General features: G+C 49.2%; 1 protein-coding gene across 1 annotated transcript in view; it reads right to left on the bottom strand.

Moving 5' to 3' along the window:
- Nucleotides 1-23667, bottom strand: part of LOC129134284 (uncharacterized) — a 77780-nt gene that overhangs the window by 5638 nt on the left and 48475 nt on the right. The window contains exons 8-15 of the mRNA XM_077193231.1: nt 22267-22309; nt 20665-20703; nt 14395-14563; nt 12503-12757; nt 10348-10622; nt 8059-8225; nt 4219-4450; nt 1392-1542 (exon numbers count right to left, since the gene is read on the bottom strand). Coding sequence (XP_077049346.1) covers nt 1392-1542; nt 4219-4450; nt 8059-8225; nt 10348-10622; nt 12503-12757; nt 14395-14563; nt 20665-20703; nt 22267-22309 — 1331 coding nt within the window. The remainder of the gene's footprint in view (nt 1-1391; nt 1543-4218; nt 4451-8058; nt 8226-10347; nt 10623-12502; nt 12758-14394; nt 14564-20664; nt 20704-22266; nt 22310-23667) is intronic.

Below are 23667 nucleotides of genomic sequence, written 5' to 3'. Positions count from 1 at the left end.
AATTAGGGTTTAATTAGGGTTAATTAGGGTTAATTTGGGTTAATTTGGGTTAATTTTGTGCAATTTTTTCAACATTTCGTGTTAATTCGGGGATAATTCCCATTATTAAATATTGATGCACATTAATGACCGCTAATTAATGAATAATTAACTAATTACTCACCCCAGGAAGCAGCCAGGGGGTGAATTTTGGGTTAATTTGGGTTAATTTGGGTTAATTTGATGCAATTTTTTCAACATTTTGTGTTAATTCCAGGATAACTCCCATAGATATCGATCAATAACAATCAATTAACGCTAATTAACGAGTAATTAATGAATCAATGACTCACCCCAGGAAGCAGCTGGGGGGTTAATTTGGGTTAATTTGGGCTAATTTCGTGCAATTTTTTCAACATTTCATGTTAATTCCAGGATAACTCCCAATAATAAACACTGACACGTATCAATTAACGCTAATTAATGAATAATTAATTAATGACTCACCCCAGGAAGCACCCGGGGGGTTAATTTGGGTTAATTTGATGCAATTTTTTCAACATTTGGTGTTAATTCCAGGATAACTCCCATAGATAACGATCAGTGACTATCAATTAACGCTAATTAACCAGTAATTAATTAACGAATGACTCACCCCAGGAAGCAGCCAGGGGTGAATTTTGGGTTAATTTGGGTTAATTTCGTGCAATTTTTTCAACATTTCACATTAATTCCAGGATAACTCCATAGATAACAATCAATAACAATCAATTAACGCTAATTAGTGATTAATTAATTAAATGACTCACCCAGGAAGCAGCTGGGGGGTGAATTTTGGGTTAATTTGGGTTAATTTCGTGCAATTTTTCAACATTTCACATTAATTCCAGGCTAACTCCATAGACAACGATCAGTGACTATCAATTAACACTAATTAGTGAATAATTAATGAATGAATGACTCACCCCAGGAAGCAGCTGGAGGTTAATTTGGGTTAATTTGGGTTAATTTGATGCAATTTTTTCAACATTTCATGTTAATTCCAGGATAACTCCCATTAATAAACACTGACACGTATCAATTAACGCTAATTAACGAGTAATTAATGAATTAAGTGACTCACCCCAGGAAGCACCCAAGGGGTTAATTTGGGTTAATTGATGCAATTTTTTTAACATTTCACATTAATTCCAGGATAACTCCATAGATAACAATCAATTAACGCTAATTAACGAATAATTAATGAATGACTCACCCCAGGCAGTAACTGGAGGGTTAATTAGGGTTAATTTGGGTTAATTTCATGCAATTTTTTCAACATTTGGTGTTAATTCCTGGCTAACTCCATTAATAAACAGTGATACGCATTAATGAATGCTAATTAACGAGTAATTAATGAATGAATGACTCACCCCAGGAAGCAGCTGGCGGCGGTGAGGACCCAGCCCCCCCCCAGCAGGGCCCCCCCGCAGCGCCGCCCCTCCCCCCCCCGCAGGGAGACCCCCCAGGGCCAGCGCGGGGGCGGGGGGAGGGGCACGGGGGGACCCCCCATGGAGCCGCAGCCTGGGGAGAGGGGGAGGGGCCACAGTCAGGGGGCGGGGCCAGAGCCAGGGGGCGGGGTTAGGGATGGGGAGGGGGGGGGCAGGAATGGGGGGTGGGGTTAGGGATAGGGGGCGGGGTCAGAAATGAGGGGGTGGGGTCAGGAATGAGGGGCCGGGTCAATGTGGGAGGGGCAAGGTCAGGAATGGGGTGGGGTCAATGGGGGGCGGGGTCAGGAAGGAGGGGGTGGGGTCAGAAATGAGGGGAGGGGTCAGAAATGGGGGCGTGGTCAGGAATGGGGAGGGCGGGGTAAGAAATGGGGGCGGGGTCAATGGGGAGGGGCAGGGTCATGAATGGGGGGCGGGATCAGGATGGGGGTGGGGTTAGGGATGGGGGCGGGGACAATGGGGGAGGGGCCAGAGTTAGGGGGCGGGGCCAGGAATGGGGGAGTGGGGTTAGGAATGGGGGGGGGTGGGGCGAGAGTCAGGGGGCGGGGCCGGGAATGGGGGCGGGGTTACGGATGAGTGGGTGGGGTTAGGAATGGGGGGGCGGGGTTAGGAACGGGGGGCAGGGTCAGGAATGAGGGATGCAGTCACAAATGGGCGGGGGTCAGGAATGAGGGGGTGGGGTTAGGGATGGGGCGGGGCCATAATGAGAAGAGGGGGGGTCAAGGAGGGAGGGGTGGGGTCAGAATTGGGGGCGTGGTCAAGGTTTGGGGCGGGGTCAGAATGAAGGGGCGGGGTCAGATTGAGGGGGAGGGGTCAGATTTTGGGGTGGGGTGGGGTCAGATTTGTGGGCGTGGTCAAAGGGGGCGGGGCCATAATGAGAGGGCGGGGGTCAGAATACGGGAGGGGTCAATGGGGGATGGGGCGTGGTCAAAATGAGGGGGCGTGGTCAGAAATGAAAGGGCGGAGTCAGAAACGAGGGGGTGGGGTCAATGGGAGGGGCGGGGTCCGATTTGGTGGAGGGCGGGGTCATGGGGGGGCGAGTTAAAATTTGAGGGTGGGGTCAGAATTTGGGGTGGGGGAGGGGCGGGGCAGAACTTGGGGGAAAATTTGGGATTTTGGCGGGGAATTTTTGGGGATTTTTTTGGAGTTTTTTGGGCGCGGTTTGGGGCAGGATTTCAAGGCTGGTTTTGAGGGATTTTTCAGATTTTTAAGGCATTTTGGGGCATTTTTTAGAGGATTTTTGGGGGGCTTTTAAGGGATTTTCTTTTTCATTTTTGGGGAATTTGGGGGGGTTTTTGGGGATTTTAGGGAGGGGTTTGGGGCAGGATTTTGGGCGGCTTTGATGGAATTTTAATGGGATTTTTACGGGGATTTCTTGGGATTTTAGGGAGGGGTTTGGGGCAGGATTTTGGGGCGGTTTTGAGCGCGATTTTATGGGATTTTTTCCGGATTTTGGCGGGATTTTTTGGGGATTTATTTGGGGGAATTTTTGGGGATTTTTTTGCGATTTTAAAGGATTTTTTGGGGATTTTTAAGGGATTTTTTTAGTATTTTGGAGAGGCGTTTGGGGCAGGATTTTGGGGCTGTTGTGAGCGGATTTTATGGGATTTTTTGAGGGATTTTTGGGAATTTTGGAGGGATTTTTTGGGGGATTTTTTCTGGATTTTTTGGGGGGATTTTTGGGTATTTCAGGGAAGGGTTTGGGGCAGGATTTTGGGGCAGTTTTTAGCGATTTTGGGGCAGGTTTTAGGGATTTTTTGGGGTATTTTTTTGGGGTGAATTCCGGGGATTTGGGGAGGGGTCTCACCGTAGCAGACCCCGACCTCCATCCTGGTTTAGGGGGGAATTTGGGGAAATTTTGGGGGATTTTGGGGGAATTTCGAGGGAATTTGGGGCAGTTTTTAGGGATTTTTATGGGGATTTTTATCGGATTTTTGGGGTATTTTTTTGGGGTGAATTCCGGGGATTGGGGGAGGGGTCTCACCGTAGCAGATCCCAACCTCCATCCCCGGTTTATGGGGGATTTTGGGCAGGATTTCGAGCCTAGTTTGAGGGATTTTGGGGAATTTCGAGGGATTTTGGGGCAGTTTTTAGGGATTTTTATGGGATTTTTTTGGGATTTTTTGGGGATTTTTTGGGGATTTTATGGATTTTTTGGGGACTTTTGGGGTGAATTTCGGGGATTTGGGGAGGGGTCTCACCGTAGCAGATCCCGACCTCCATCCCAGTTTAGGGGGATTTTGGGGAATTTCGAGGGATTTTGGGGCAGTTTGGAGCGATTTTGGAGGGGCAGTTTGGAGCGATTTTGGGGCAGGATTTCGAGGCAGTTTCAAGGGATTTTGGGGCCGCTTTTAGGGATTTTTATGGGGATTTTTTTGGGGTGAATTTCGGGGATTTGGGGAGGGGTCTCACCACAGCAGATCCCGACCTCCATCCCCGGTTTAGGGGGATTTTGGGGCAGGAATTTCGGGGCAATTTTGAGGGATTTTGGGGCAGTTTTTAGGGATTTTTATGGGGATTTTTATGGGGATTTTTACAGGATTTTTTGTGGTATTTTTTTGGGGTGAATTCCGGGGATTTGGGGAGGGGTCTCACCGTAGCAGATCCCGACGTCCATCCCCGGTTCAGGGGGAATTTTGGGGCAGTTTGGGGCAGGATTTTGGGGGAATTTTGAGGGATTTTGGGGCAGTTTTTAGGGATTTTTATGGGGATTTTTTGGGGTGAATTTCGGGGATTTGGGGAGGGGTCTCACCGTAGCAGATGCCGACCTCGGCCGCGGGGTCCGGGGGGGGTCCCGGGGGCTCTCTGAGGAAGGCGCTGGGGGGGAGGCGCCGCTGCAGCCACCGCGAGTGGGCCCCGCCCAGGGCCGTGGCCAGGGCGGGGCCGTTGGGGCGGGCGCAGCCCAGGGCGAAGCTCAGGACCCCGAACTGCACCCAGCGCCCCCCCGGGAACCCCCCGCAGGTAACGGCGCCCCCCGAGTCCGCCTGGAGGGGCGAAAAATACAAAAAAAAAGGAAAAAAATGCAAAAAACCGCGTGGAAATAGCACAGAAAATGGCGGAGATATTAAAGAAAAAAAACTGTGAGAAAGTGGCAAAAAAAAATGCTAAGAAATGTCCCAAAATATCCCCAAAATGTCCCCAAAAATATCACCAAAATGTCCCCGAAATATCCCTAAAAACATCCCCAAAATAACCCCAAATATTCCCAAAATATCCCCAAACTATCTCCCAAAAAATCCTAAAAATATCCCCAAAATGTCCCCAAAATATCCCCAAAATATCCCCAAAATGTCCCTGAAATATCCCTAAAAATATCCCCAAAACGTCCTCAAAACATCCCCAAAATATCCCCAAAAGGTCCCCAAAAATATCCCCAAAATATCCCCAAAACGTGCTCAAAATATCCCCAAAATATCCCAAAAATCCTAAAACATCCCCAAAACATCCCCAAAATATCCCTAAAATATCTCAAAAAAAATCCTAAAAACTTCCCCAAAATGCTCCCAAAATATCCCCAAACTATATCCAAAAAATCCAAAAAAATCCCCAAAAAATTCAAAAAAATCCCCAAAAATTAAAAAAAAAAAAATCCCAAAAAAATCCCGAAAAATCCCAATTTAACCCCTTAAATCCCACCCGAGACCCCTCCCCAAATTCCCTGGCAGGTCCTGGACGCCCCCAGACCCATTTTAACCCCTAAAATCCCCATATTAACCTCCCAAAACCCCCAAAAAATCCCAAAAAATCGAAAAAAAATCGAAAAAAAATCGAAAAAAATTCAAAAAAATTCCCAAAAAAATCCCAAAAAAATCCCAAAAAATCCCCAAAAAAATCCCCATTTTAACCCCTCGAATCCCACCCGAGACCCCTCCCCAAATTCCCTGGCAGGTCCTGGACGCCCCCAGACCCATTTGAACCCCTAAAATCCCCATTTTAACCCCAAAAATCCCAATTTAACCCCTTATAACCACCTCAAACCCCCCCAAAACCCACCTGAGACCCTTCCCCAAATTCCCGGAGCGCCCCCAGACCCATTTTAACCCCTAAAATCCCAATTTAACCTCCCAAAACCCCCCAAAAAACACCCAAAAAATTCAAAAAAAATTCAAAAAAAATCGAAAAAAAATCGAAAAAAAATCGAAAAAAATTCGAAAAAAATCCGAAAAAATTCAAAAAAAATCCCAAAAAATCCCCAAAAAAATCCCAAAAAATCCCAATTTCCCCCTCCCCTCGAAGCCCCCTCCCCACTTTACCTGGCAGGTCCTGGACGCCCCCAGACCCATTTGAACCTCCGCAAACCCCCAAAAAACACCCAAAAAATCCCCCAAAATTCCAAAAAAATTAAAAATAATTCAAAAAATTTCCAAAAAAATCCCAAAAAATCCCCAATTTAACCACTCAAATCCCACCCGAGACCCCTCCCCAAATTCCCTGGCAGGTCCTGGATGCCCCCAGACCCATTTGAACCTCCCGAAAGCCCCAAAAAATCCCAAAAAAATCCCAAAAAAATCGAAAAAAATTCGAAAAAAATCCCAAAAAATCCTCACTTAACCCCTTAAATCCCACCCGAGACCCCTCCCCATTTTACCTGACAGGTCCTGGACGCCCCCAGACCCATTTTAACCCCTAAAATCCCAATTTAACCTTCACATACCCCTTAAAAACACCCCAAAAAATCCAAAAAAATTCGAAAAAAATTCAAAAAAAATCCCCAAAAAATTCAAAAAATCCCAAAAATTCCTCACTTAACCCCTTAAATCCCACCCGAGACCCCTCCCCAAATTCCCTGGCAGGTCCTGAACGCCCCCAGACCCATTTGAACCCCTAAAATCCCAATTTAACCTCCCAAAACCCCCAAAAAATCCAAAAAAATTCGAAAAAAATTCAAAAAAATCCCCAAAAATTCAAAAAAATCCCAAAAATTCCTCACTTAACCCCTTAAATCCCACCCGAGACCCCTCCCCAAATTCCCTGGCAGGTCCTGGACGCCCCCAGACCCATTTGAACCTCCCGAAACCCCCTAAGAACCCCCCAAAAAATCCCCAAAAATTCGAAAAAAATTCAAAAAAAATTTAAAAAAAATCCCAAAAAATCCTCACTTAACCCCTCAAATCCCACCCGAGACCCCTCCCCATTATACCTGACAGGTCCTGGACGCCCCCAGACCCATTTGAACCCCTAAAATCCCATTTTAACCTTCACATACCCCTTAAAAACACCCAAAAAATCCAAAAAAATTCGAAAAAAAATCGAAAAAAATCCCAAAAAATCCCCAAAATCCCAATTTAACACTCCGAAGCCCCCTCCCCATTTCACTTGGCAGGTCCTGGACGCCCCCAGACCCATTTGAACCTCCCGAAACCCCCAAAAAACACCCAAAAAATCGAAAAAAAATCACAAAAAATTCAAAAAAAATTCAAAAAAAATCCCAAAAAAGTCCCCAAAAATCCCAAAAAATCCCAAAAAAAATCCCCAAAAAAATCCCAATTTCACCCCCCCTCGAAGCCCCCTCCCCACTTTACCTGGCAGGTCCTGGCTGCCCCCAGACCCATTTGAACCCCTAAAATCCCCATTTTAACCCCAAAAATCCCAATTTAACCCCTTATAACCACCTCAAACCCCCCCAAAACCCACCTGAGACCCTTCCCCAAATTCCCGGAGCGCCCCCAGACCCATTTGAACCCCTAAAATCCCCAATTTAACCTCCCAAAACCCCCAAAAAACACCCAAAAAATTCAAAAAAAATCGAAAAAAAATCGAAAAAAATCCCAAAAAAATCCCCAAAAATCCAAAAAAATCCCAAAAAATCCCCAAAAAAATCCCAAAAAAATCCCAATTTCCCCCCCCCTCGAAGCCCCCTCCCCACTTTACCTGGGAGGTCCTGAACGCCCCCAGACCCATTTGAACCTCCCGCAACCCCCAAAAAACACCCAAAAAACCGAAAAAAAATCACAAAAAATTCGAAAAAAATCCCAAAAAATCCCAAAAAATCCTCACTTAACCCCTCAAATCCCACCCGAGACCCCTCCCCATTTTACCTGGCAGGTCCTGGACGCCCCCAGACCCATTTGAACCCCTAAAATCCCCATTTTAACCTCCCAAAACCCCCAAAAAACACCCAAAAAATTCAAAAAAAATCGAAAAAAAATCGAAAAAAATCCCAAAAAAATCCCAAAAATCCCAAAAAATCCCAAAAAAATCCCCAAAAATCCCCAATTTCCCCCTCCCCCTCGAAGCCCCCTCCCCACTTTACCTGGCAGGTCCTGGACGCCCCCAGACCCATTTGAACCCCTAAAATCCCCATTTTAACCCCAAAAATCCCAATTTAACCCCTTATAACCGCCTCAACCCCCCCCCAAAACCCACCTGAGACCCTTCCCCAAATTCCCGGAGCGCCCCCAGACCCATTTGAACCCCTAAAATCCCAATTTAACCTCCCCAAACCCCCAAAAAACACCCAAAAAATTCAAAAAAAATCGAAAAAAAATCGAAAAAAAATCCTAAAAAATCCCAAAAAAATCCCAAAAAAATCCCCAAAAATTCCCAAAAAATCCCAATTTCCCCCCCCCTCGAAGCCCCCTCCCCACTTTACCTGGCAGGCGCCGCGGCCGCCCCGGGCCCCCCCCGCGCAGAGCATCCCGGGCCGGGCGGGCCGGGCCAGGTGGCGCCGGCCCAGGTGCGAATGGAGGCAGTTACAGGTGAGGGGCGAGAGCAGCGGCAGCTCCGCCTCCTGCAGCGGGGAACCCGCGGGCAGCGACACTGGGGAGGGGGAAAGGGAGCCCTGAGACCCCTCCCCAAATTGGGGGAGACCCCGCCCCAAATTGGGGGAGGAATCGGCCCGAAAATCCCGCGAGAAACGGTGAAAAATGGGGTGAGAAAGGGTAAAAAATTGGGGTGAGAGAGGCCAAAATTGGGGTGAGAGAGGCCAAAAATTCACCTGAAAATGGGTGAGACCCCTCCCCAAATTGGGGGAGACCCCGCCCCAAATTGGGGGAGGAATCGGCCCGAAAATCCGGTGAGAAACGGTAAAAAATGGGGTGAGAAAGGGTAAAAAAATGGGGTGAGAAACCCTAAAAAAATGGGGTGAGAGAGGCCAAAAACTGGGGAGAAGGAGCCTGAAATTGGGGTGAGACCCCTCCTCAAATTGGGGCGAGACCCCTCCCAAAATTGGGGGAGGAATCGCCCCGAAAATCCGGTGAGAAATGGTAAAAAACTGAGTGAGAAACCCTAAAAAATTGGGGTGAGAGAGGCCAAAATCAGGGGCTGAGAGACCCCAAAAATTGGGATGAGGGACCCTGAAATTGGGTGAGACCCCTCCCCAAATTGGGGTCAGACCCCTCCCAAAATTGGGGGAGGAACCCCCCGAAAATCCGGTGAGAAACGGTGAAAAATGGGGTGAGAAAGGGTAAAAAAATGGGGTGAGAGAGGCCAAAAACTGGGGAGAAGGAGCCTGAAATTGGGGTGAGACCCCTCCTCAAATTGGGGCGAGACCCCTCCCAAAATTGGGGGAGGAATCGCCCCGAAAATCCAGTGAGAAACGGTAAAAATTGGGTGAGAAACCCTAAAAAAATGGGGTGAGAGAGGCCAAAATCGGGGGCTTGGAGACCCCAAAAATTCACCTGAAAATGGGTGAGACCCCTCCCCAAATTGGGGTCAGACCCCTCCCAAAACTGGGGGAGGAATCCCCCCAAAAATCCAGTGAGAAATCCCCAAAAAATTGAGCGAGAAACCCTAAAAAATTGGGGTGAGAGAGGCCAAAATCAGGGGCTGAGAGACCCCAAAAATTGGGATGAGGGACCCTAAAAATGGGTGAGACCCCTCCCCAAATTGGGGGGAGACCCCTCCCAAAATTGGGGGAGGAATCCCCAAAAAATTGAGTGAGAAACCCTAAAAAATTGGGGTGAGAGAGGCCAAAACTTGGGGGTTTTGGGGTCAGTTTTGGGGTGAATTTTGGTTTTTTTTTTTTGTGATTTTTTGGGGTGAAATTTTGGGGTTTTCGGGTGTTTTGGGGTGAATTTTGGGGTTTTTGGAACTGGTCACTCACCATTCTCGGCCAGTAGGGATCATTGGATGGTTTTGGGGTCAATTTTGGGGTCAATTTTGGGGTCAATTTTGGGGTGAATTTCGGCATTTTTGGGGTTTTTGGCAGTGGTCACTCACCGTTTTTGGCCAGCAGGGAACATTGGATATTTGTAGCATTTTGGGGTGAATTTTGGGGTGAATTTTGGGGTTTTTGGCACTCACCATTCTCGGCCACGTGTCCCCACCCGCTGACCCAGCAGGGACCATGGGATATTATCACCATTTTTGGGGTGAATTTTGGGGTTTTTGGCACTGGTCACTCACCATTCTCGGCCACGTGTCCCCACCCGCTGACCCAGCAGGGACCATTGGACATTTTGGGGTGAATTTTGGGGTGAATTTCGGGGTTTTTAGCATTGGTCACTCACCATTTTCAGCCACGTGCCCCCACCCGCTGACCCAGCAGGGACCATGGGATATTTTTATCAATTTTGGGGTGAATTTTGGGGTGAATTTCGGGGTTTTTAGCATTGGTCACTCACCATTTTCGGCCACGTGCCCCCACCCGCTGACCCAGCAGGGACCATGGGATATTTTGGGGTGAATTTTGGGGTTTTTAGGAGTGGTCACTCACCATTCTCGGCCACGTGTCCCCACCCGCTGACCCAGCAGGGACCATTGGACATTTGTACCATTTTTGGGGTAAATTTTACCATTTTTAGCACTGGTCACTCACCATTCTCGGCCACATGACCCCACCCGCTGACCCAGCAGGGACCATGGGATATTATCACCATTTTTGGGGTGAATTTTGGGGTGAATTTTACCATTTTTGGGGTTTTTGGCAGTGGTCACTCACCATTTTCGGCCACGTGCCCCCACCCGCTGACCCAGCAGCTGCGGCCGAAGGGCGGCCGGAGGTGGGGGAGGGGCAGGCAGACGGGGCCCACGCGGGGTCCGAGCGTGGCCGGAGGCCGGAGCCGCACCAGGGCCAGGTCGTGACCCCCCCGGACGCCCCGGAAGCGCTCGTGGACAACGAGCTCGGCCACGGCCACCTCCTGGCCAGGGTCAGCGTCGGGGTCAGCGTCGGGGTCAGCGCCGGGGTCACTGCTGGGGTCACTGCTGGGGTCAGCCCTGGGGACATTCCAGTGGTCACTCCTGTGGTCATCTTTAGGGTCACCCTCATGTCCATCCCTGTGGTCACTCTTGTGTCCATGCCTGTGGTCACTGCTGTGGTCACCCTCATGTCCATCCCTGTGGTCACTCTGGTGGTCACTGCTGTGGGCAGTACTGGGGTCATTTTTGGGGTCATTTTTGGGGTCACTCTCATGTCCATCCCTGTGGTCACTCCTGTGGTCACCCTCGTGTCCATCCCTGTGGTCAATGAGGTGGTCACTGTTGTGGTCACTCCATTGGTCATTCCTATGGTCACTCCTGTGGTCACTCTCGTGTCCATCCCTGTGGTCACTCCTGTATCCATCCCTGTGGTCACTCCTGTGGTCATCCTTAGGGTCACCCTCATTGTCCATCCCTGTGTCCATCCCTGTGGTCACCCTCATGTCCATCCCTGTGGTCACTCTCAGGGTCATCCCTGTGGTCATTCAAGTGGTCACTCCCGTGGTCACTCCTGTGGTCACTCTCATGTCCATCCCTGTGGTCACTCTCGTGTCCATCCCTGTGGTCACTCCTGTGGTCACTCTCATGTCCATCCCTGTGGTCACCCCTGTGGTCACTCCTGTGGTCACTCTCGTGTCCATCCCTGTGGTCACTCTCATGTCCATCCCTGTGGTCACCCCTGTGGTCACTCCTGTGGTCACTCTCGTGTCCATCCCTGTGGTCACTGTCATGGTCACTCCCATGGTCACTCCTGTGGTCACTCTCGTGTCCATCCCTGTGGTCACTCTCAGGGTCACTCTCATGTCCATCCCTGTGGTCACTGCTGTGGTCACTCTCGGGGTCATCCCTGTGGTCATTCAAGTGGTCACTCCCGTGGTCACTCTCAGGGTCACTCTCATGTCCATCCCTGTGTCCATCCCTGTGGTCACTCCTGTGGTCACTCCTGTGGTCACTCTCGTGTCCATCCCTGTGTCCATCCCTGTGGTCACTCCTGTGGTCACCCTCATGTCCATCCCTGTGGTCACTCTCATGGTCCTATGGTCATCCCTGGGAGCCACATTGGGGTCAGTCCTGTGGTCACTCCTGTGGTCACTCTCATGTCCATCCCTGTGGTCAGCCCCATTGTCCATCCCTGTGGTCACTCTCGTGTCCATCCCTGTGGTCATTCTTGTGTCCATCCCTGTGGTCACCCTCATGTCCATCCCTGTGGTCACTGCCGTGGTCACTCTCGGGGTCAGCCCTGGGGACATTCGAGTGGTCACTCTGGTGGTCACTCCTGTGGTCACTCTCGTGTCCATCCCTGTGGTCATTCTTGTGGTCACTCTCATGGTCCTATGGTCATCCCTGGGAGCCACATTGGGGTCAGTCCTGTGGTCACTCCTGTGTCCATCCCTGTGGTCACTCAGGTGGTCACTCCTGTGGTCATTCTCGTGTCCATCCCTGTGGTCACTCTCGGGGTCAGTCCTGTGGTCACTCCTGTGGTCACTCTCATGTCCATCCCTGTGTCCATCCCTGTGGTCACTCTCACGTCCATCCCTGTGTCCATCCCTGTGGTCACTCCCGTGGTCACTCTGGGACCCATTGGAGTGGTCAGTGCTGTGGTCACTCCTGTGGTCACTCCCGTGGTCACTCCGGGACCCACTGGAGTGGTCACTCAGGTGGTCAGTGGGGTGGTCAGTGCTGTGGTCAATGGGGTGGTCAGTGCTGTGGTCACTCTCATGGTCACTTCTGTGGTCACTCTGGGACCCATTGGGGTGGTCAGTGGCGTGGTCAGTGGGGCAGTCACTCTTGTGTCCATCCCTGTGGTCACTCCTGTGTCCATCTCTGTGGTCACTCCTGTGTCCATTCCCTGTGGTCACTCCTGTGTCCATTCCCTGTGGTCACTCCCGTGTCCATACCTGTGTCCATCACAGTGGTCACTCCCGTGGTCACTCCGGGACCCATTGCAGTGGTCACTCAGGTGGTCAATGGAGTGGTCAGTGCCGTGGTCACTCCGGGACCCATTGGAGTGGTCAGTGCTGTGGTCACTCCCGTGGTCACTGCTGTGGTCACTCTCGTGGTCACTCTCGTGGTCACTCTCGTGGTCACTCTGCAGCCGCAGCCGGCCCAGCACCGCTCGCCACTCGGACAGAGGAGCCCGGAGACCCCCGGGCCTGAGGGACCCAAAATCCACGGGAATTGCCCCAAAACCATAAAACCATCAAAAAATGGTCCCAAACCACCCAAAATCAGCGACATTCACCCCAAAATTCACCCCAAGGCTCCCAAATCCCCTCACAAGGCTCCTAACTCCCCTAGGCTCACCCTTGGAAGCAATGCGCCGCCGTCAGCACCCACTGGGACCCCAAATCCCCCATAAATGACCCCAAACCCCCTGGGCTCACCCTTTGAAGCAATGCGCCGTGGTCAGCACCCATTCCGGGCTCACCAGGGAGCCCAAATCCCCCATAAATGACCCCAAAAGGCTCCCAAATCCCCATAAATCCCATTCCAATGTTCCCAAATCCCCTGGGCTCACCCTTTGAAGCAATGCGCCGCCGTCAGCACCCACTGGGGGCTCCCCAAACCCCCCATAAATGACCCCAAATCCCCCATAAATGACCCCAAATCCCCTAGGCTCACCCCTTGAAGCAATGTGCCGTGGTCAGCACCCACTGGGGGCTCCCCAAACCCCCATAAATCACCCCAAATCCCCCATAAATGACCCCAAATCCCCTCTCCATGTTCCCAAATCCCCTAGGCTCACCCTTTGAAGCAATGCGCCGCCGTCAGCACCCATTCCGGGCTCACCAGGGACCCCAAATGACCCCAAATCCCCTCTCCATGTTCCCAAATCCCCTCCCAAAGGCTCCCAAATCCCCTGGGCTCACCCTTTGAAGCAATGCGCCGCGGTCAGCACCCATTCCGGGGGCTCCCCAAATCCCATTCCAATGTTCCCAAACCCCATTATAATGTTCCTAACTCCCCTGGGCTCACCCTTTGAAGCAATGCGCCGCGGTCAGCACCCACTCCGGTGTCACCAGGGACCCCAAATGACCCCAAATCCCCCATAAATCACCCCAAATCCCCCATAAATGACCCCAAATCCCCTCTCCATGTTCCCAAATCCCCTGGGCTCACCCTTTGAAGCAATGCACCGCGGTCAGCACCCATTCCGGGCTCACCAGGGACCCCAAATGACCCCAAACCCCCCATAAATGACCCCAAACCCCATTACAAGGCTCCTAAACCCCTCAGGCTCACCCTTTGAAGCAATGCGCCGCGGTCAGCACCCATTCCGGGCTCACCAGGGAGCCCCAAATCCCATTCCAATGTTCCCAAACCCCATTACAATGTTCCCAAATCCCCTAGGCTCACCCCTTGAAGCAATGCGCCGCCGTCAGCACCCACTGGGGGCTCCCCAGGGACCCCAAATCCCCCATAAATGACCCCAAATCCCCCATAAATCCCCCCAAAAGGCTCCCAAATCCCCTCAGGCTCACCCCTTGAAGCAATGCGCCGCCGTCAGCACCCATTCCGGGCTCACCAGGGATCCCAAATGACCCCAAATCCCCCATAAATCACCCCAAATCCCCTCAGGCTCACCCTTTGAAGCAATGCGCCGCGGTCAGCACCCACTCCGGGCTCACCAGGGACCCCAAAAGGCTCCCAAACCCCATTACAAGGCTCCTAAACCCCCTATGCTCACCCTTTGAAGCAATGCGCCGCGGTCAGCACCCATTCCGGGCTCACCAGGGACCCCAAATGACCCCAAATCCCATTACAAGGTTCCCAAACCCCCTAGGCTCACCCCTTGAAGCAATGCGCCGCGGTCAGCACCCACTCCGGGCTCACCAGGGAGCCCCCGCAGCGGTGCCCCTCCCCCAGCCTCAGGCTGACCGCCCACGGCCACCGCCCCGCGCGCGCCGCAGCCCCGCCCACCACGCGGGCCCGGGAGCGCGAGCGGCCGCACTCGGACCCTGCGGGGGAGGGGAGGGAGAAAAAGGGGATTTAGGAACCGATACTGGGGGGGAGGGGGGGACAGAGGGGGCTGGGGGGGTTAGGGGCGTTTTTGGGGGGGTTTAGGAGCATTTTTGAGGGGTTTAGGAGGGGATTTTGGGGGTGTTTGGGGGGTTTAGGGACATCTTTTCCGGTGGTTTAGGGGATTTAGGCACATTTTGGGGGGTTTAGGAGCATTTTTTTCGGTGGTTTAGGGGGTTTAGGAACCTTTTCCGGCGGTTTAGGGGATTTAGGAACCTTTTTTGAGGGATTTAGGAACGTTTTTTCGGTGGCTTAGGGGGTTTAGGAACCTTTCTGAGGGATTTTGAGGGGGATTTGGGGGCTTTAGGAACCTTTCTGAGGGGTTTTGGGGGGATTTTGGGGGCTTTTTGGGGGGTTTAGGGACATCTTTTCCGGTGGTTTAGGGGATTTAGGCACATTTTGGGGGGTTTAGGAGCATTTTTTTCGGTGGTATAGGGGGTTTAGGAACCTTTCTGAGGGAGTTTGGGGGGGATTTGGGGGGTTTTGGGGGGGATTTGGGGGTTTAGGAACCTTTTCGGGGGGTTTAGGGACTTTTTTTTGGTGGCTTAGGGGATTTAGGAACCTTTCTGAGGGATTTAGGAACGTTTTTTCGGTGGTTTAGGGGGTTTAGGAACCTTCTTGAGGGATTTTGGGGGGAGTTTGGGGGGTTTAGGAACCTTTTCGGGGGGTTTAGGAACGTTTTTTCCGGTGGTTTAGGGGATTTAGGAACCTTTTTGAGGGATTTTGCGGGGGATTTGGGGAGGTTTAGGAACCTTTTATTGGTGGCTTAGGGGGTTTAGGAACCTTTCAAAGGGATTTGGGGGGCTTTAGGAACTTTTTTTTGGCGGTTTAGGGGATTTGGGAACCTTTTTTGAGGGATTTAGGAACATTTTTTCGGTGGTTTAAGGGATTTAGGAACATTTTTGAGGGATTTTGGGGGGTTTAGGAACCATTCTGGGGTGATTTCAGGGAATTTTGGGGGATTTGGGGGTTTAGGAGCCTTTTCGGAGGGTTTAGGAACGTTTTTTTGGTGGTTTAGGGGGTTTAGGAACCTTTTTGGGGGGTTTAGGAACATTTTTTTCTGGTGGTTTAGGGGGTTTAGGAACCGATACTGAGGGAGGGGTGAGGGGACAGAGGGGTCTGGGGGGGTTAGGGGCGTTTTTGGGGGGTTTAGGAGCATTTTTTTCGGTGGTTTAGGGGGTTTAGGAACCTTCTTGAGGGATTTTGGGGGGTTTAGGAACGTTTTTCTCGGTAGTTTAGGGGATTTAGGAACATTTTTGGGGGGTTTAGGGACTTTTTTCAGTGGTTTAGGGGATTTAGGAACCTTTCTGGGGGTTTAGGAACCTTTCTGGGGTGATTTCAGGGGATTTTGGGGGGTTTAGGAACCTTTTTCAGGGGGTTTAGGAGCATTTCTTTCGGTGGTTTAGGGGATTTAGGCACATTTTGGGGGGTTTAGGAGCATTTTCTTCGGTGGTTTAGGGGGTTTAGGAACCTTTTCGAGGGATTTTGCGGGGGATTTGGGGGGTTTAGGAACCTTTTATTGGTGGCTTAGGGGGTTTAGGAACCTTTCAAAGGGATTTGGGGGGCTTTAGGAACTTTTTTTTGGCGGTTTAGGGGATTTAGGAACCTTTTTTGAGGGATTTAGGAACATTTTTTCGGTGGTTTAAGGGATTTAGGAACCTTTCTGAGGGGTTTGGGGGCTTTAGGAACCATTCTGGGGTGATTTCAGGGGATTTGGGGGGGATTGGGGGGGTTTAGGAACCTTTTATGGGGGTTTAAGAACATTTTTTTCAGTGGTTTAGGGGATTTAGGAACATTTTTGAGGGATTTTGGGGGGTTTAGGAACCTTTTTGAGGGATTTAGGAACGTTTTTTCCGTGGCTTAGGGGGTTTAGGAACCTTTCAAAGGGATTTGGGGGGCTTTAGGAACTTTTTTTTGGCGGTTTAGGGGATTTAGGAACCTTTTTTGAGGGATTTAGGAACATTTTTTCAGTGGTTTAGGGGATTTAGGAACCTTTTGGGGGGGATTTGGGGGGTTTAGGAACATTTTTGGGGGCTTTAGGAACGTTTTTTTTCGGTGGTTTAGGGGATTTAGGAACCTTTCTGAGGGGTTTGGGGGCTTTAGGAACCTTTCTGGGGTGATTTCAGGGAAGTTTGGGGGATTTGGGGGTTTAGGAGCCTTTTCGGAGGGTTTAGGAACGTTTTTTTGGTGGTTTAGGGGGTTTAGGAACCTTTTTGGGGGGTTTAGGAACATTTTTTTCTGGTGGTTTAGGGGGTTTAGGAACCGATACTGACGGAGGGGTGAGGGGACAGAGGGGTCTGGGGGGGTTAGGGGCGTTTTTGGGGGGTTTAGGAGCATTTTTTTCGGTGGTTTAGGGGGTTTAGGAACCTTCTTGAGGGATTTTGGGGGGTTTAGGAACGTTTTTCTCGGTAGTTTAGGGGATTTAGGAACATTTTTGGGGGGTTTAGGGACTTTTTTCAGTGGTTTAGGGGATTTAGGAACCTTTCTGGGGGTTTAGGAACCTTTCTGGGGTGATTTCAGGGGATTTTGGGGGGTTTAGGAACCTTTTTCGGGGGGTTTAGGAGCATTTCTTTCGGTGGTTTAGGGGATTTAGGCACATTTTGGGGGGTTTGGGGACATTTTTTCGGTGGCTTAGGGGGTTTAGGAACCTTTCTGAGGGGTTTTGGGGGGATTTTGGGGGCTTTTTGGGGGGTTTAGGGACATCTTTTCCGGTGGTTTAGGGGATTTAGGCACATTTTGGGGGGTTTAGGAGCATTTTTTCCTGTGGTTTAGGGGGTTTAGGAACCTTCTTGAAGGATTTTGGGGGGAGTTTGGGGGGTTTAGGAACCTTTTCGGGGGGTTTAGGAACGTTTTTTCCGGTGGCTTAGGGGATTTAGGAACCTTTTTTGAAGGATTTTGGGGGGATTTGGGGGGTTTAGGAACATTTTCTTCGGTGGTTTAGGGGATTTAGGAACCTTTTTTGAAGGATTTAGGAACGTTTTTTCGGTGGTTTAGGGGATTTAGGAACCCTTTGGGGGGGTTTAGGAACATTTTTTTCGGTGGTTTAGGGGATTTAGGAACCTTTTTGACGGGTTTTGGCGGATTTAGGAACATTTTCTTCGGTAGCTTAGGGGATTTAGGAACCTTTTTTGGGGGGTTTAGGAACATTTCTTTCGGTGGTTTAGGGGATTTAGGAACCCTTTGGGGGGGTTTAGGAACATTTTTTTGGCGGTTTAGGGGGTTTAGGAACCTTTCTGAGGGGTTTTGGGGGATTTAGGAACATTTTCTTCGGTAGCTTAGGGGATTTAGGAACCTTTTCGGGGGGGTTTAGGAACATTTCTTTCGGTGGTTTAGGGGGTTTAGGAGCCTTTTTGAGGGAGTTTGGGGGGTTTAGGAACCTTTTTGAGGGATTTAGAGACTTTTTTTGGTGGTTTAGGGGATTTAGGAGCCTTTTTGGGGGGTTTAGGAACATTTTTTCGGTGGCTTAGGGGGTTTAGGAACCTTTCTGAGGGATTTTGGGAGGGATTTGGGGGGGTTAGGAACGTTTTCTTCGGTGGTTTAGGGGATTTAGGAACCTTTTTGAGGGATGTGGGGGGGATTTGGGGCGTTTAGGGACTTTTTTTCGGTGGCTTAGGGGATTTAGGAACCTTTTCGAGGGATTTTTGGGAGGATTTGGGGGGGTTTAGGAACTTTTTCGGGGGCATTAGGAACGTTTTTTTCGGTGGTTTAGGGGATTTAGGAACCTTTTGGGGGGGATTTGGGGGATTTAGGGGGGATTTGGGGGGTTAGGGACCTTTTTTCCGGTGGCTTGGGGGGTTTAGGAACCTTTTTGAGGGATTTTGGGGGGGACTTGGGGGGTTTAGGAACCTTTCTGGGGTGATTTCAGGGGATTTGGGGGGGATTTTGGAGGGATTTGGGAGGTTTAGGAACGTTTTCTTCGGTGGTTTAGGGGATTTAGGAACCTTTTTGAAGGCTTTTGGGGGGTTTAGGAACCTTTTTGAGGGATTTAGGAACGTTTTTTCGGTGGTTTAGGGGGTTTAGGAACCTTTCAAAGGGATTTGGGGGGCTTTAGGAACTTTTTTTTGGCGGTTTAGGGGATTTAGGAACCTTTTTTGAGGGATTTAGGAACATTTTTTCGGTGGCTTACGGGATTTAGGAACCTTTCTGAGGGATTTTGGGGGGAATTTGGGGGGTTTAGGAACCTTTTTAGGGGGTTTAGGAGCATTTTTTCCTGTGGTTTAGGGGGTTTAGGAACCTTTTTGAGGGATTTTGGGGGGAGTTTGGGGGGTTTAGGAACCTTTTCGGGGGGTTTAGGAACGTTTTTTCCGGTGGCTTAGGGGGTTTAGGCACCTTTTCGAGGGATTTTGGGGGGATTTCGAGGGTTTAGGAACATTTTTTTCGGTGGTTTAGGGGATTTAGGAACCTTTTTGAGGGGTTTTGGGGGATTTAGGAACATTTTCTTCGGTAGCTTAGGGGATTTAGGAACCTTTTCGGGGGGGGTTAGGGGGTTTAGGAACCTTTTCGGGGGGGTTTAGGAACATTTCTTTTGGTGGTTTAGGGGATTTAGGAACCTTTTTGAGGGATTTGGGGGGGATTTGGGGGGTTTAGGAACTTTTTTTTGGCGGTTTAGGGGGTTTAGGAGCCTTTTTGAGGGATTTTGGGGGGTTTAGGAACCTTTTTGAGGGATTTAGAGACTTTTTTTGGTGGTTTAGGGGATTTAGGAGCCTTTTTGGGGGGTTTAGGAACATTTTTTCGGTGGTTTAGGGGGTTTAGGAACCTTTTTGAGGGATTTTGGGGGGGTTTAGGAGCATTTCTGGGGTGATTTCAGGGGGTTTTGGGGTGGATTTGGGGGATTTTTGGGTCTTTCACGGGGGATTTAGGGGCATTTTTAGGGGATTTAGGGGATTTTTGGGCTGGATTTTGCGTCATTGGGGGTGAATTTTGGGGCTTTTTTGGGTCCATTTTGGGATTTTTGGGGTCTTTCAGGGGGGATTTTGGGGGATTTTTAGGGGATTTTGGGGTGGATTTGGGGTCTTTCACTGGGGGGGGATTTAGGGGATTTAGGGGATTTTTGGGCTGGATTTTGGGGGATTTTGAGGGGATTTTGGGGTGGATTTTTGGGCTGGATTTTGGTGGATTTGGGCTCATTGGGGGTGAATTTTGGGGCTTTTTTGGGGTCCATTTTGGGGTTTTTGGAGTGGATTTGGGGGTGGATTTGGGGTCTTTCAGGGGGATTTTGGGGCATTTTTAGGGGATTTTGGGGTCTTTCAGGGGGGGATTTTTAGGGGATTTTTGGGCTGGATTTTGGTGAATTTTGGGGCTTTTTTGGGTCCATTTTGGGGTTTTTGGGGTGGATTTGGGGGAATTTGGGGTCTTTCAGGGGGGATTTGGGGGATTTTGGGGGATTTAGGGCATTTTTAGGGGATTTAGGAGATTTTGGGGTGGATTTTGGTGGATTTGGGGGTGGATTTTGGGGCCATTTTGGGGTTTTTTGGGCCCCTTTGGGCTCCATTTCCCATTTTTGGTTTCCGGGTGGTTTTGGGGCCCCTCCCCCACCCTGCCCCTCCCCCCCCCCAATTCCGGGGTTGCCAAAGCGGGGGTGGGGGAGGGGCAGGGGCGGTTTTGGGGTTCCCCAAATCCCAATTTTGGGCCTTTTTACCCCAAATTTTTGGGTTTTTTACCCCAATTTTGGGGCTTTTTACCCCAATTTTTGTTTTTTTTACCCAAATTTTTGGGGTTTCCCTCCCATATTTGAGATTTTTTGCCATTTTTGGTCCCATTTTCCCATTTTCGGGGATTCTTATCCCAATTTTTGGAGCCATTTTCCCAAATTTTGAGGATTTTTTTCCCCCCATTTTGGGTTTTTTCCCCAATTTTTGGGTTTTTTCCCCAAATTTTGAATTTTTTCCCAATTTTTTGGGTCCTTTTCCCCATTTTTAACCCAAATTTTTGGCTCATTTTCCCCATTTTTTGTTATTTTTCACCCCAATTTTTTGGGATTTTTTTCCCCATTTTCACCCCCCCCCTCATGAATATTCCACACCTCATTTGCATAACTCACATTCTGACTCCGCCTCCGCCTCGGCGCCGCTCCCGGAACCTTTTGGGGGAAAATTGGGAAAATTTGTGGGAATTTTAGGAATTTTTGGGGGGAAATTTTGGGGGAATTTTGGGAAAATTTTGGGGAATTTTTTGGGGGGATTTTTTTTGGAATTTTTGGGGATTTTGGGGCGATTTTGGGGCAATTTTTGGGGAAATCTGGGGCAAATTTTGGGGCAAATTTTGGGGGATTTTTGGTGGCATTTTGGGGAATTCTTGGGAGAAATTTTTTTGTGAATTTTTGGAGATTTTTGGAGGAAATTTTGGGTGAATATTTAGGGAATTTTGGGTGAATTTGGGGGGAATTTTAGGTGATTTTTTAGTGAATTTTGGGGGATTTTTTGGGGGGGATTTTGGGGGGATTCGGGTCAATTTTGGGGGAATTTTTGGTGAATTTTTGGGGGTTTTTTTCCCTTTATTTTTGAGGAATTTTGCCCCGCCCCTCCCCCACCGCCCCGGGCTCATTTTTGGGGTTTGTTTGGGGCCCCTCCCCCACCCCCCGGGTGATTTTTGGGGTTTTTTTGGGGCCGGTCCGACCGGTCCCGAGGCCCCGCCCCCGACGCCGGGGACCCCCCCGGGGCTCGGCCCCAAAATAACCCCAAAAAAATCCCAAAATAATCCCCAAATAATCCCCAAAAAATCCCAAAATAATCCCCAAAATAATCCCAAAAAATCCCTAAAATAATCCCCCCAAAAAACCCAAAAAAACCCAAAATAATCCCCCAAAAAACCCCAAAATAATTCCCCAAAAAACCCCAAAAAATCCCCCCCAAAATCCAAAAATCCCCCCCAAACCCCCAAAAAATCGCCCAAAAACCCCAAAATAATCCCCAAAATAACCCCCAAAATATTCCCCCAACAAAATAAAAAAAAAACCAAAATATTCCCCCAAAAACCCCAAAAATAATCCCCAAAAATCCCCAAAATAATCCCCAAAAATCCCTAAAATAATCCCCCAAACAACCCCAAAAACCCCCAAAATAATCCCCAAAATAATCCCCAAAAAACCCCAAAATAATCCCCCCAAAAAACCCCAAAATAATCCCCCAAAAAAACCCCAAAAACCCCAAAAAATACCCAAAATAATCCCCCCCAAAATCCCAAAAAAACCCCAAAAAAATCCCTAAAATAATCCCCCAAACAACCCCAAAAACACCCAAAATAATCCCTCAAAAAAACCCCCAAAAAATCCCCCAAATACCCCCAAAAAACCCCAAAAATCCCCAAAAAATCCCCCCAAAACCCCAAAATAATCCCCAAAATAACCCCCGAAATAATCCCCAAAAAAACCCAAAAAATCCCCAAAATAATCCCCAAAAAAATCCCCCCCAAAACCCCAAAATAATCCCCCAAAAACCCCAAAATAATCCCCAAAAAAACCCGAAAAAACCCCCGAAAAAAATATTTTAAAATCCCAAAATATCCCCAAAAAACCCCAAAATCCCCCCAAAAATCCCCAAAATTCCCCCTAAAAATCCCCTTAAAAACCCCCAAACCCCAAAAACCCCAAAATCCCCCAAAAAAACCCCAAAAAATCCCCAAAAAGCCCAAAATCCCCACTCACGGATGAGCAGCAGCAGCAGCAGCGGCGCCAGCGCTGTCGGGACCTGTCGCGACATGGGGGGAGGGGCGGGGGGAGGAGATTTGGGGCAATTTCGGGACTTTTTGGGATTTTTTAGGATTTTTTGGGGTTTTTTTAGGATTTTTTTGGGGATTTTTTGGGGATTTTTTGGGAGTTTTTGGGGTCCCGGCCTCGGCCGCGACTTTTGGGGCGACTCTAGGGGCGCCCCAAGCCCCGCCCACCGCGCCTGACCACGCCCCTCTGGGGAAACCACGCCCCTTTATTTAAATTTAGAGCGGCCCTCTGAGCCCTGGTGGAAGCCACGCCCCTTTATTTAAATTTGTGGCGGCTCTGAGGAAACCGCGCCCCTTTATTTAAATTTGAAGGTCTCCGTGGAAGCCACGCCCCTTTATTTAAATTTTGAGCGCCTACTCCGAAGCCACGCCCCTTTATTTAAATTTAAGCGTGGTCACGCCCACCTCGGGGGTGCGGCGGGAAATTTGGGGGGTTTTGAGGTGAATTTGGGGGTAAAATTTGGGAATTTTGGGGTCAAATTTGAAAGTTTGGGTGGGAAAAGGGGATTTTGAGCCAAAAATTGGGAAATTGGGGTGAAAAGGGGAATTTTAAAGAAAAAAATTGGAACTTTGGAAGCGAAAATTGGGAATTTTGGGGCAAAATAATTGAGGGTTTGGGATCAAAAAGGCGAATTTTCACCCAAAAATTGGGAATTTGGGGTGAAAATGGAAATTTAGGGTAAAAAGGGGCATTTTATCCCCAAAATTGTTTATTTGGGGGAAAAATTTGGGAATTCGGGGACAAAAAGGGGAATTTTAACCCAAAACTCTGGAATTTGGGGAGAAAAGGGAATTTAGGGGCAAAAAAATGGAGAATTTGGAGTAAAAAGGGGAATTTTGAGCCAAAAATTGGGGATTTGAGGTGAAAATTTGGGGTTTGGGGGTAAAAAATTGGGAATTTAGGGGCAAAAAGGGGAATTTTAAATCAAAAGTTGGGAGTTTGCGCAAAAAAACAAAAAAAAGGAATTTTAGGGTGAAAAATGGAGAAATTGGGCTAAAAAAGGAGAATTTTGAGTCAAAAATTGGGAAATTTGGGTTAAAAGAGGGGATTTTGGGAGAAAAGAGGACACTTTAACCCAAAAAATTGGGGTGAAAAATCGGAAATTTGGGGGGCAAAAATGGGAATTTTAAATCAGAAATTGGAGCCCAACTACCAAGCCACGCCTCCAAATGCAAACCACGCCCACTCAGATTGAAGCCACGCCTCCGAATTTAAACCACGCCTCTCATAGCGACCAAACCACGCCCCCAGCAGCCAAACCACGCCTCCAAATTCAAACCACGCCCGCTTACAGTAAAGCCACGCCCTCAGATTTAAACCGCGCCCCTC

This window comes from Agelaius phoeniceus, chromosome 37 (genome assembly GCF_051311805.1).
Source record: "Agelaius phoeniceus isolate bAgePho1 chromosome 37, bAgePho1.hap1, whole genome shotgun sequence".
Taxonomy (NCBI): Eukaryota; Metazoa; Chordata; class Aves; order Passeriformes; family Icteridae; genus Agelaius; species Agelaius phoeniceus.
Note: the sequence above shows the minus strand (reverse complement) of the source record. Positions and strands in the feature narration are given on the sequence as shown.